Below are 12,809 nucleotides of genomic sequence, written 5' to 3'. Positions count from 1 at the left end.
TATTTGCGAAAGAAACTCATTTTGTATTTTATCATTTAGCAGATTACTGTCAACAGTTTCAGAAAAGGTATCAATCAAAGGCATTGAAATTCTAGTTTGAACCACATTTTTGGTGTCTATGAAGAAAGTAGTTAAGACAGAAAATACACGTCAAGTCTAAACAGTAAGTATACAATTAAGCTGTATTCTAGTATTTTAAAGTTGCATGCAATATGACATAATTATGCACGGGACAAACTATTGAACGGGACAAACTTAAATTGACCTAAAAGTCAATTACAGGAAGTAGTTGGATACTATTCATGATACGTATGGTGAAGTTAAGCTTGGCACTGTGTTTAGGGTTCACAGTTACTATACCTCCGATCCGATGCATTTTATAGGTATAGATTAAACGTCCCCTATCATACGTATCACATACTAGTATCTGCTATAACTTGTACGAACTGAGAGTGAGGAGGCTCAAAAGTCAAAACATTTAAATAAGTCTAAATATTGAAATTGCTGCCGTCTAAAAGTTCACAGGTTATCAGCCTTTCTTGTTACTGTCTATGTGGTGCTTATATATAAACATTGTATCACTTCTCAGTAGCTAGATAGAGTTGTAGCTTTTCATCAAATTAAGCAGCAGCTTAAAGTGTTGCTTTGAAATGCAATGATTGCCACTTTATTTGAACTTAAAACAAGAGGTGTGCCTGCTGGTAGGGTTTGAACGGAGGAATTTAACATAGAAAGTAATGGGACCATGAATTAGTCGTGTCCTTCCCCTATTTGCGAAAGAAACTCATTTTGTATTTTATCATTTAGCAGATTACTGTCAACAGTTTCAGAAAAGGTATCAATCAAAGGCATTGAAATTCTAGTTTGAACCACATTTTTGGTGTCTATGAAGAAAGTAGTTAAGACAGAAAATACACGTCAAGTCTAAACAGTAAGTATACAATTAAGCTGTATTCTAGTATTTTAAAGTTGCATGCAATATGACATAATTATGCACGGGACAAACTATTGAACGGGACAAACTTAAATTGACCTAAAAGTCAATTACAGGAAGTAGTTGGATACTATTCATGATACGTATGGTGAAGTTAAGCTTGGCACTGTGTTTAGGGTTCACAGTTACTATACCTCCGATCCGATGCATTTTATAGGTATAGATTAAACGTCCCCTATCATACGTATCACATACTAGTATCTGCTAAAACTTGTACGAACTGAGAGTGAGGAGGCTCAAAAGTCAAAACATTTAAATAAGTCTAAATATTGAAATTGCTGCCGTCTAAAAGTTCACAGGTTATCAGCCTTTCTTGTTACTGTCTATGTGGTGCTTATATATAAACATTGTATCACTTCTCAGTAGCTAGATAGAGTTGTAGCTTTTCATCAAATTAAGCAGCAGCTTAAAGTGTTGCTTTGAAATGCAATGATTGCCACTTTATTTGAACTTAAAACAAGAGGTGTGCCTGCTGGTAGGGTTTGAACGGAGGAATTTAACATAGAAAGTAATGGGACCATGAATTAGTCGTGTCCTTCCCCTATTTGCGAAAGAAACTCATTTTGTATTTTATCATTTAGCAGATTACTGTCAACAGTTTCAGAAAAGGTATCAATCAAAGGCATTGAAATTCTAGTTTGAACCACATTTTTGGTGTCTATGAAGAAAGTAGTTAAGACAGAAAATACACGTCAAGTCTAAACAGTAAGTATACAATTAAGCTGTATTCTAGTATTTTAAAGTTGCATGCAATATGACATAATTATGCACGGGACAAACTATTGAACGGGACAAACTTAAATTGACCTAAAAGTCAATTACAGGAAGTAGTTGGATACTATTCATGATACGTATGGTGAAGTTAAGCTTGGCACTGTGTTTAGGGTTCACAGTTACTATACCTCCGATCCGATGCATTTTATAGGTATAGATTAAACGTCCCCTATCATACGTATCACATACTAGTATCTGCTATAACTTGTACGAACTGAGAGTGAGGAGGCTCAAAAGTCAAAACATTTAAATAAGTCTAAATATTGAAATTGCTGCCGTCTAAAAGTTCACAGGTTATCAGCCTTTCTTGTTACTGTCTATGTGGTGCTTATATATAAACATTGTATCACTTCTCAGTAGCTAGATAGAGTTGTAGCTTTTCATCAAATTAAGCAGCAGCTTAAAGTGTTGCTTTGAAATGCAATGATTGCCACTTTATTTGAACTTAAAACAAGAGGTGTGCCTGCTGGTAGGGTTTGAACGGAGGAATTTAACATAGAAAGTAATGGGACCATGAATTAGTCGTGTCCTTCCCCTATTTGCGAAAGAAACTCATTTTGTATTTTATCATTTAGCAGATTACTGTCAACAGTTTCAGAAAAGGTATCAATCAAAGGCATTGAAATTCTAGTTTGAACCACATTTTTGGTGTCTATGAAGAAAGTAGTTAAGACAGAAAATACACGTCAAGTCTAAACAGTAAGTATACAATTAAGCTGTATTCTAGTATTTTAAAGTTGCATGCAATATGACATAATTATGCACGGGACAAACTATTGAACGGGACAAACTTAAATTGACCTAAAAGTCAATTACAGGAAGTAGTTGGATACTATTCATGATACGTATGGTGAAGTTAAGCTTGGCACTGTGTTTAGGGTTCACAGTTACTATACCTCCGATCCGATGCATTTTATAGGTATAGATTAAACGTCCCCTATCATACGTATCACATACTAGTATCTGCTATAACTTGTACGAACTGAGAGTGAGGAGGCTCAAAAGTCAAAACATTTAAATAAGTCTAAATATTGAAATTGCTGCCGTCTAAAAGTTCACAGGTTATCAGCCTTTCTTGTTACTGTCTATGTGGTGCTTATATATAAACATTGTATCACTTCTCAGTAGCTAGATAGAGTTGTAGCTTTTCATCAAATTAAGCAGCAGCTTAAAGTGTTGCTTTGAAATGCAATGATTGCCACTTTATTTGAACTTAAAACAAGAGGTGTGCCTGCTGGTAGGGTTTGAACGGAGGAATTTAACATAGAAAGTAATGGGACCATGAATTAGTCGTGTCCTTCCCCTATTTGCGAAAGAAACTCATTTTGTATTTTATCATTTAGCAGATTACTGTCAACAGTTTCAGAAAAGGTATCAATCAAAGGCATTGAAATTCTAGTTTGAACCACATTTTTGGTGTCTATGAAGAAAGTAGTTAAGACAGAAAATACACGTCAAGTCTAAACAGTAAGTATACAATTAAGCTGTATTCTAGTATTTTAAAGTTGCATGCAATATGACATAATTATGCACGGGACAAACTATTGAACGGGACAAACTTAAATTGACCTAAAAGTCAATTACAGGAAGTAGTTGGATACTATTCATGATACGTATGGTGAAGTTAAGCTTGGCACTGTGTTTAGGGTTCACAGTTACTATACCTCCGATCCGATGCATTTTATAGGTATAGATTAAACGTCCCCTATCATACGTATCACATACTAGTATCTGCTATAACTTGTACGAACTGAGAGTGAGGAGGCTCAAAAGTCAAAACATTTAAATAAGTCTAAATATTGAAATTGCTGCCGTCTAAAAGTTCACAGGTTATCAGCCTTTCTTGTTACTGTCTATGTGGTGCTTATATATAAACATTGTATCACTTCTCAGTAGCTAGATAGAGTTGTAGCTTTTCATCAAATTAAGCAGCAGCTTAAAGTGTTGCTTTGAAATGCAATGATTGCCACTTTATTTGAACTTAAAACAAGAGGTGTGCCTGCTGGTAGGGTTTGAACGGAGGAATTTAACATAGAAAGTAATGGGACCATGAATTAGTCGTGTCCTTCCCCTATTTGCGAAAGAAACTCATTTTGTATTTTATCATTTAGCAGATTACTGTCAACAGTTTCAGAAAAGGTATCAATCAAAGGCATTGAAATTCTAGTTTGAACCACATTTTTGGTGTCTATGAAGAAAGTAGTTAAGACAGAAAATACACGTCAAGTCTAAACAGTAAGTATACAATTAAGCTGTATTCTAGTATTTTAAAGTTGCATGCAATATGACATAATTATGCACGGGACAAACTATTGAACGGGACAAACTTAAATTGACCTAAAAGTCAATTACAGGAAGTAGTTGGATACTATTCATGATACGTATGGTGAAGTTAAGCTTGGCACTGTGTTTAGGGTTCACAGTTACTATACCTCCGATCCGATGCATTTTATAGGTATAGATTAAACGTCCCCTATCATACGTATCACATACTAGTATCTGCTATAACTTGTACGAACTGAGAGTGAGGAGGCTCAAAAGTCAAAACATTTAAATAAGTCTAAATATTGAAATTGCTGCCGTCTAAAAGTTCACAGGTTATCAGCCTTTCTTGTTACTGTCTATGTGGTGCTTATATATAAACATTGTATCACTTCTCAGTAGCTAGATAGAGTTGTAGCTTTTCATCAAATTAAGCAGCAGCTTAAAGTGTTGCTTTGAAATGCAATGATTGCCACTTTATTTGAACTTAAAACAAGAGGTGTGCCTGCTGGTAGGGTTTGAACGGAGGAATTTAACATAGAAAGTAATGGGACCATGAATTAGTCGTGTCCTTCCCCTATTTGCGAAAGAAACTCATTTTGTATTTTATCATTTAGCAGATTACTGTCAACAGTTTCAGAAAAGGTATCAATCAAAGGCATTGAAATTCTAGTTTGAACCACATTTTTGGTGTCTATGAAGAAAGTAGTTAAGACAGAAAATACACGTCAAGTCTAAACAGTAAGTATACAATTAAGCTGTATTCTAGTATTTTAAAGTTGCATGCAATATGACATAATTATGCACGGGACAAACTATTGAACGGGACAAACTTAAATTGACCTAAAAGTCAATTACAGGAAGTAGTTGGATACTATTCATGATACGTATGGTGAAGTTAAGCTTGGCACTGTGTTTAGGGTTCACAGTTACTATACCTCCGATCCGATGCATTTTATAGGTATAGATTAAACGTCCCCTATCATACGTATCACATACTAGTATCTGCTATAACTTGTACGAACTGAGAGTGAGGAGGCTCAAAAGTCAAAACATTTAAATAAGTCTAAATATTGAAATTGCTGCCGTCTAAAAGTTCACAGGTTATCAGCCTTTCTTGTTACTGTCTATGTGGTGCTTATATATAAACATTGTATCACTTCTCAGTAGCTAGATAGAGTTGTAGCTTTTCATCAAATTAAGCAGCAGCTTAAAGTGTTGCTTTGAAATGCAATGATTGCCACTTTATTTGAACTTAAAACAAGAGGTGTGCCTGCTGGTAGGGTTTGAACGGAGGAATTTAACATAGAAAGTAATGGGACCATGAATTAGTCGTGTCCTTCCCCTATTTGCGAAAGAAACTCATTTTGTATTTTATCATTTAGCAGATTACTGTCAACAGTTTCAGAAAAGGTATCAATCAAAGGCATTGAAATTCTAGTTTGAACCACATTTTTGGTGTCTATGAAGAAAGTAGTTAAGACAGAAAATACACGTCAAGTCTAAACAGTAAGTATACAATTGAGCTGTATTCTAGTATTTTAAAGTTGCATGCAATATGACATAATTATGCACGGGACAAACTATTGAACGGGACAAACTTAAATTGACCTAAAAGTCAATTACAGGAAGTAGTTGGATACTATTCATGATACGTATGGTGGAGTTAAGCTTGGCACTGTGTTTAGGGTTCACAGTTACTATACCTCCGATCCGATGCATTTTATAGGTATAGATTAAACGTCCCCTATCATACGTATCACATACTAGTATCTGCTATAACTTGTACGAACTGAGAGTGAGGAGGCTCAAAAGTCAAAACATTTAAATAAGTCTAAATATTGAAATTGCTGCCGTCTAAAAGTTCACAGGTTATCAGCCTTTCTTGTTACTGTCTATGTGGTGCTTATATATAAACATTGTATCACTTCTCAGTAGCTAGATAGAGTTGTAGCTTTTCATCAAATTAAGCAGCAGCTTAAAGTGTTGCTTTGAAATGCAATGATTGCCACTTTATTTGAACTTAAAACAAGAGGTGTGCCTGCTGGTAGGGTTTGAACGGAGGAATTTAACATAGAAAGTAATGGGACCATGAATTAGTCGTGTCCTTCCCCTATTTGCGAAAGAAACTCATTTTGTATTTTATCATTTAGCAGATTACTGTCAACAGTTTCAGAAAAGGTATCAATCAAAGGCATTGAAATTCTAGTTTGAACCACATTTTTGGTGTCTATGAAGAAAGTAGTTAAGACAGAAAATACACGTCAAGTCTAAACAGTAAGTATACAATTAAGCTGTATTCTAGTATTTTAAAGTTGCATGCAATATGACATAATTATGCACGGGACAAACTATTGAACGGGACAAACTTAAATTGACCTAAAAGTCAATTACAGGAAGTAGTTGGATACTATTCATGATACGTATGGTGGAGTTAAGCTTGGCACTGTGTTTAGGGTTCACAGTTACTATACCTCCGATCCGATGCATTTTATAGGTATAGATTAAACGTCCCCTATCATACGTATCACATACTAGTATCTGCTATAACTTGTACGAACTGAGAGTGAGGAGGCTCAAAAGTCAAAACATTTAAATAAGTCTAAATATTGAAATTGCTGCCGTCTAAAAGTTCACAGGTTATCAGCCTTTCTTGTTACTGTCTATGTGGTGCTTATATATAAACATTGTATCACTTCTCAGTAGCTAGATAGAGTTGTAGCTTTTCATCAAATTAAGCAGCAGCTTAAAGTGTTGCTTTGAAATGCAATGATTGCCACTTTATTTGAACTTAAAACAAGAGGTGTGCCTGCTGGTAGGGTTTGAACGGAGGAATTTAACATAGAAAGTAATGGGACCATGAATTAGTCGTGTCCTTCCCCTATTTGCGAAAGAAACTCATTTTGTATTTTATCATTTAGCAGATTACTGTCAACAGTTTCAGAAAAGGTATCAATCAAAGGCATTGAAATTCTAGTTTGAACCACATTTTTGGTGTCTATGAAGAAAGTAGTTAAGACAGAAAATACACGTCAAGTCTAAACAGTAAGTATACAATTAAGCTGTATTCTAGTATTTTAAAGTTGCATGCAATATGACATAATTATGCACGGGACAAACTATTGAACGGGACAAACTTAAATTGACCTAAAAGTCAATTACAGGAAGTAGTTGGATACTATTCATGATACGTATGGTGAAGTTAAGCTTGGCACTGTGTTTAGGGTTCACAGTTACTATACCTCCGATCCGATGCATTTTATAGGTATAGATTAAACGTCCCCTATCATACGTATCACATACTAGTATCTGCTATAACTTGTACGAACTGAGAGTGAGGAGGCTCAAAAGTCAAAACATTTAAATAAGTCTAAATATTGAAATTGCTGCCGTCTAAAAGTTCACAGGTTATCAGCCTTTCTTGTTACTGTCTATGTGGTGCTTATATATAAACATTGTATCACTTCTCAGTAGCTAGATAGAGTTGTAGCTTTTCATCAAATTAAGCAGCAGCTTAAAGTGTTGCTTTGAAATGCAATGATTGCCACTTTATTTGAACTTAAAACAAGAGGTGTGCCTGCTGGTAGGGTTTGAACGGAGGAATTTAACATAGAAAGTAATGGGACCATGAATTAGTCGTGTCCTTCCCCTATTTGCGAAAGAAACTCATTTTGTATTTTATCATTTAGCAGATTACTGTCAACAGTTTCAGAAAAGGTATCAATCAAAGGCATTGAAATTCTAGTTTGAACCACATTTTTGGTGTCTATGAAGAAAGTAGTTAAGACAGAAAATACACGTCAAGTCTAAACAGTAAGTATACAATTAAGCTGTATTCTAGTATTTTAAAGTTGCATGCAATATGACATAATTATGCACGGGACAAACTATTGAACGGGACAAACTTAAATTGACCTAAAAGTCAATTACAGGAAGTAGTTGGATACTATTCATGATACGTATGGTGAAGTTAAGCTTGGCACTGTGTTTAGGGTTCACAGTTACTATACCTCCGATCCGATGCATTTTATAGGTATAGATTAAACGTCCCCTATCATACGTATCACATACTAGTATCTGCTATAACTTGTACGAACTGAGAGTGAGGAGGCTCAAAAGTCAAAACATTTAAATAAGTCTAAATATTGAAATTGCTGCCGTCTAAAAGTTCACAGGTTATCAGCCTTTCTTGTTACTGTCTATGTGGTGCTTATATATAAACATTGTATCACTTCTCAGTAGCTAGATAGAGTTGTAGCTTTTCATCAAATTAAGCAGCAGCTTAAAGTGTTGCTTTGAAATGCAATGATTGCCACTTTATTTGAACTTAAAACAAGAGGTGTGCCTGCTGGTAGGGTTTGAACGGAGGAATTTAACATAGAAAGTAATGGGACCATGAATTAGTCGTGTCCTTCCCCTATTTGCGAAAGAAACTCATTTTGTATTTTATCATTTAGCAGATTACTGTCAACAGTTTCAGAAAAGGTATCAATCAAAGGCATTGAAATTCTAGTTTGAACCACATTTTTGGTGTCTATGAAGAAAGTAGTTAAGACAGAAAATACACGTCAAGTCTAAACAGTAAGTATACAATTAAGCTGTATTCTAGTATTTTAAAGTTGCATGCAATATGACATAATTATGCACGGGACAAACTATTGAACGGGACAAACTTAAATTGACCTAAAAGTCAATTACAGGAAGTAGTTGGATACTATTCATGATACGTATGGTGAAGTTAAGCTTGGCACTGTGTTTAGGGTTCACAGTTACTATACCTCCGATCCGATGCATTTTATAGGTATAGATTAAACGTCCCCTATCATACGTATCACATACTAGTATCTGCTATAACTTGTACGAACTGAGAGTGAGGAGGCTCAAAAGTCAAAACATTTAAATAAGTCTAAATATTGCAATTGCTGCCGTCTAAAAGTTCACAGGTTATCAGCCTTTCTTGTTACTGTCTATGTGGTGCTTATATATAAACATTGTATCACTTCTCAGTAGCTAGATAGAGTTGTAGCTTTTCATCAAATTAAGCAGCAGCTTAAAGTGTTGCTTTGAAATGCAATGATTGCCACTTTATTTGAACTTAAAACAAGAGGTGTGCCTGCTGGTAGGGTTTGAACAGAGGAATTTAACATAGAAAGTAATGGGACCATGAATTAGTCGTGTCCTTCCCCTATTTGCGAAAGAAACTCATTTTGTATTTTATCATTTAGCAGATTACTGTCAACAGTTTCAGAAAAGGTATCAATCAAAGGCATTGAAATTCTAGTTTGAACCACATTTTTGGTGTCTATGAAGAAAGTAGTTAAGACAGAAAATACACGTCAAGTCTAAACAGTAAGTATACAATTAAGCTGTATTCTAGTATTTTAAAGTTGCATGCAATATGACATAATTATGCACGGGACAAACTATTGAACGGGACAAACTTAAATTGACCTAAAAGTCAATTACAGGAAGTAGTTGGATACTATTCATGATACGTATGGTGAAGTTAAGCTTGGCACTGTGTTTATGGTTCACAGTTACTATACCTCCGATCCGATGCATTTTATAGGTATAGATTAAACGTCCCCTATCATACGTATCACATACTAGTATCTGCTATAACTTGTACGAACTGAGAGTGAGGAGGCTCAAAAGTCAAAACATTTAAATAAGTCTAAATATTGAAATTGCTGCCGTCTAAAAGTTCACAGGTTATCAGCCTTTCTTGTTACTGTCTATGTGGTGCTTATATATAAACATTGTATCACTTCTCAGTAGCTAGATAGAGTTGTAGCTTTTCATCAAATTAAGCAGCAGCTTAAAGTGTTGCTTTGAAATGCAATGATTGCCACTTTATTTGAACTTAAAACAAGAGGTGTGCCTGCTGGTAGGGTTTGAACGGAGGAATTTAACATAGAAAGTAATGGGACCATGAATTAGTCGTGTCCTTCTCCTATTTGCGAAAGAAACTCATTTTGTATTTTATCATTTAGCAGATTACTGTCAACAGTTTCAGAAAAGGTATCAATCAAAGGCATTGAAATTCTAGTTTGAACCACATTTTTGGTGTCTATGAAGAAAGTAGTTAAGACAGAAAATACACGTCAAGTCTAAACAGTAAGTATACAATTAAGCTGTATTCTAGTATTTTAAAGTTGCATGCAATATGACATAATTATGCACGGGACAAACTATTGAACGGGACAAACTTAAATTGACCTAAAAGTCAATTACAGGAAGTAGTTGGATACTATTCATGATACGTATGGTGAAGTTAAGCTTGGCACTGTGTTTATGGTTCACAGTTACTATACCTCCGATCCGATGCATTTTATAGGTATAGATTAAACGTCCCCTATCATACGTATCACATACTAGTATCTGCTATAACTTGTACGAACTGAGAGTGAGGAGGCTCAAAAGTCAAAACATTTAAATAAGTCTAAATATTGAAATTGCTGCCGTCTAAAAGTTCACAGGTTATCAGCCTTTCTTGTTACTGTCTATGTGGTGCTTATATATAAACATTGTATCACTTCTCAGTAGCTAGATAGAGTTGTAGCTTTTCATCAAATTAAGCAGCAGCTTAAAGTGTTGCTTTGAAATGCAATGATTGCCACTTTATTTGAACTTAAAACAAGAGGTGTGCCTGCTGGTAGGGTTTGAACGGAGGAATTTAACATAGAAAGTAATGGGACCATGAATTAGTCGTGTCCTTCCCCTATTTGCGAAAGAAACTCATTTTGTATTTTATCATTTAGCAGATTACTGTCAACAGTTTCAGAAAAGGTATCAATCAAAGGCATTGAAATTCTAGTTTGAACCACATTTTTGGTGTCTATGAAGAAAGTAGTTAAGACAGAAAATACACGTCAAGTCTAAACAGTAAGTATACAATTAAGCTGTATTCTAGTATTTTTTTTTTTTTTTTTTTTTTTTTTTTTTTCAAGTGTACATTTTTTTATTCATCATACTACATATCTATACACACTCATGATACAATCGTTATACACATCATATTTTCAATATTATGAAGATAGTCCAAACAACACTACATACATACATACTCTCACACATTACATCATTTTCATTAAGAATTTTCATCTTTTTTTTTCCTGATCTTTAAATTTAAATGAAGTTTAATAAAAAAACCTATTTAAAAAACAACAACAATCAATGGAATTAATATTTCACAACATTACTCTCAGTCACAATGGTTATTATAGCATGAACATAAATATTGTATATATATACAGATGGTTTTCCAATTCCGTCACATATCAACTTTTTTTTACATTCTAAGCTATTTACTAAAAGACTTTTTTGTGGAAATATTACAGAAAAGAAGGTTATTCGAAATCATGGAAATCAATATTCTCAAAATTTAAAATTTATCTAATATAAACATCAATCATTTCATACAAACGAACAGTTTTTTGTCAAAAGCAAATTTAGCCATCAACAAAAGTTTATCGTTAGTATCATTCGGACGGAATCCATAAGTTCTCACATCCATAAAGTCATGTTCTACATTTTTCTTATATATTTGATAATCTATATCGTTTGGATTCACTTGTTCTACTTCATCAGATCCTCGATCATATTTTATAATATTTCCGGTTCCTTTCAATTTCGCGATGAATTTATCAGAAAAAAGTCTACTTTTCTTTATCACCGCTTTTGAAATGATATCGTCGATTTCAACTGCAATTATATCATCATTATGACCATCGTCGTCATCATCATCTTCATCATCATCATCGTCGTCTTCATCATCATCATCATCTCCATCATCATTTTTATCAGATTCATCTGACTGCTCTGGATTTTCATTTCGAGTTGGTATTGTTGTATCGTTATCATCTGTTTTCATAGTTTCGAATAATTGATGGTCACTAATTTCCTGTTGTTTTGTTACTTTGTTTAAATCTTCCAATTCAACTTTTTTGGAATGTATGTTTGAAAAAAGTACATTCTTTTCCTGTAATGTAAGGCTACCATTCTCTACTATAGTATTAGTTTTAGCGCTCCTTATATTTGCGCTTTCATTTTCCATTAATTGATCACCATCGATATTGACAGTTTCTTGTAAAATACTTTTATTTCTATCTTGACTTGTATCTACTTTTGTAACTTTTTGAATATATTCAGCCATTCTTTTGTTATTTCGGTGTTCCGTAGATTTTGATTTTCGTTTACTTTGTTTATTATCACTTTGTCCGAACATTATTGATATTCGTGCTTTACTTTCATCCCCGTGTATTGTGAATGTTAAATTGTCAAATATACTACATGCATTTTCTATAGACTTCATCAAATAAACAGGTAATTTATCCATATTGATAATAAATCTCAACTGCTCAAGGTTAATATCTAGGTCGATGTTACAGTTATAATTGATCGGCTTAAAATGTCTTTGTGAAACAGGGACATCAAAGTTTTCATCATAGAAACACCACTTACTTTAAACTAGTAAGCTCTGCTGCCAATACATGAATACGGATCCTGGAAATCCTGGAAATCCTACATATATTGGAGATTTGTTTTCCTGTTGAAATTAACGTCCTTGCTTATTAAAGGTGCGTTCGACTTATTCTAGTATTTTAAAGTTGCATGCAATATGACATAATTATGCACGGGACAAACTATTGAACGGGACAAACTTAAATTGACCTAAAAGTCAATTACAGGAAGTAGTTGGATACTATTCATGATACGTATGGTGAAGTTAAGCTTGGCACTGTGTTTAGGGTTCACAGTTACTATACCTCCGATCCGA

At 34.2% G+C, this 12,809-nt stretch overlaps 1 protein-coding gene across 1 annotated transcript; it reads right to left on the bottom strand.

The window, feature by feature from the left end:
* Nucleotides 1–11,441: 11,441 nt before the first annotated feature.
* Nucleotides 11,442–12,368, bottom strand: LOC134694155 (merozoite surface protein 9-like). The gene has a single exon (XM_063555151.1). It carries the CDS (start codon nt 12,366–12,368, stop codon nt 11,442–11,444), a length of 927 nt encoding a protein of 308 aa, XP_063411221.1.
* Nucleotides 12,369–12,809: the final 441 nt, after the last annotated feature.

This window comes from Mytilus trossulus, chromosome 13 (genome assembly GCF_036588685.1).
Source record: "Mytilus trossulus isolate FHL-02 chromosome 13, PNRI_Mtr1.1.1.hap1, whole genome shotgun sequence".
Lineage (NCBI taxonomy): Eukaryota > Metazoa > Mollusca > Bivalvia > Mytilida > Mytilidae > Mytilus > Mytilus trossulus.
The sequence above is the reverse complement of the archived record's forward strand: the minus strand, read 5'-3'. Positions and strand labels throughout refer to the sequence as shown.

Coding starts and splice junctions, on each gene's coding strand:
- LOC134694155 (XM_063555151.1), bottom strand. CDS start 12,368: ATGGATAAATTACCTGTTTATTTGATGAAGTCTATAGAAAATGCATGT.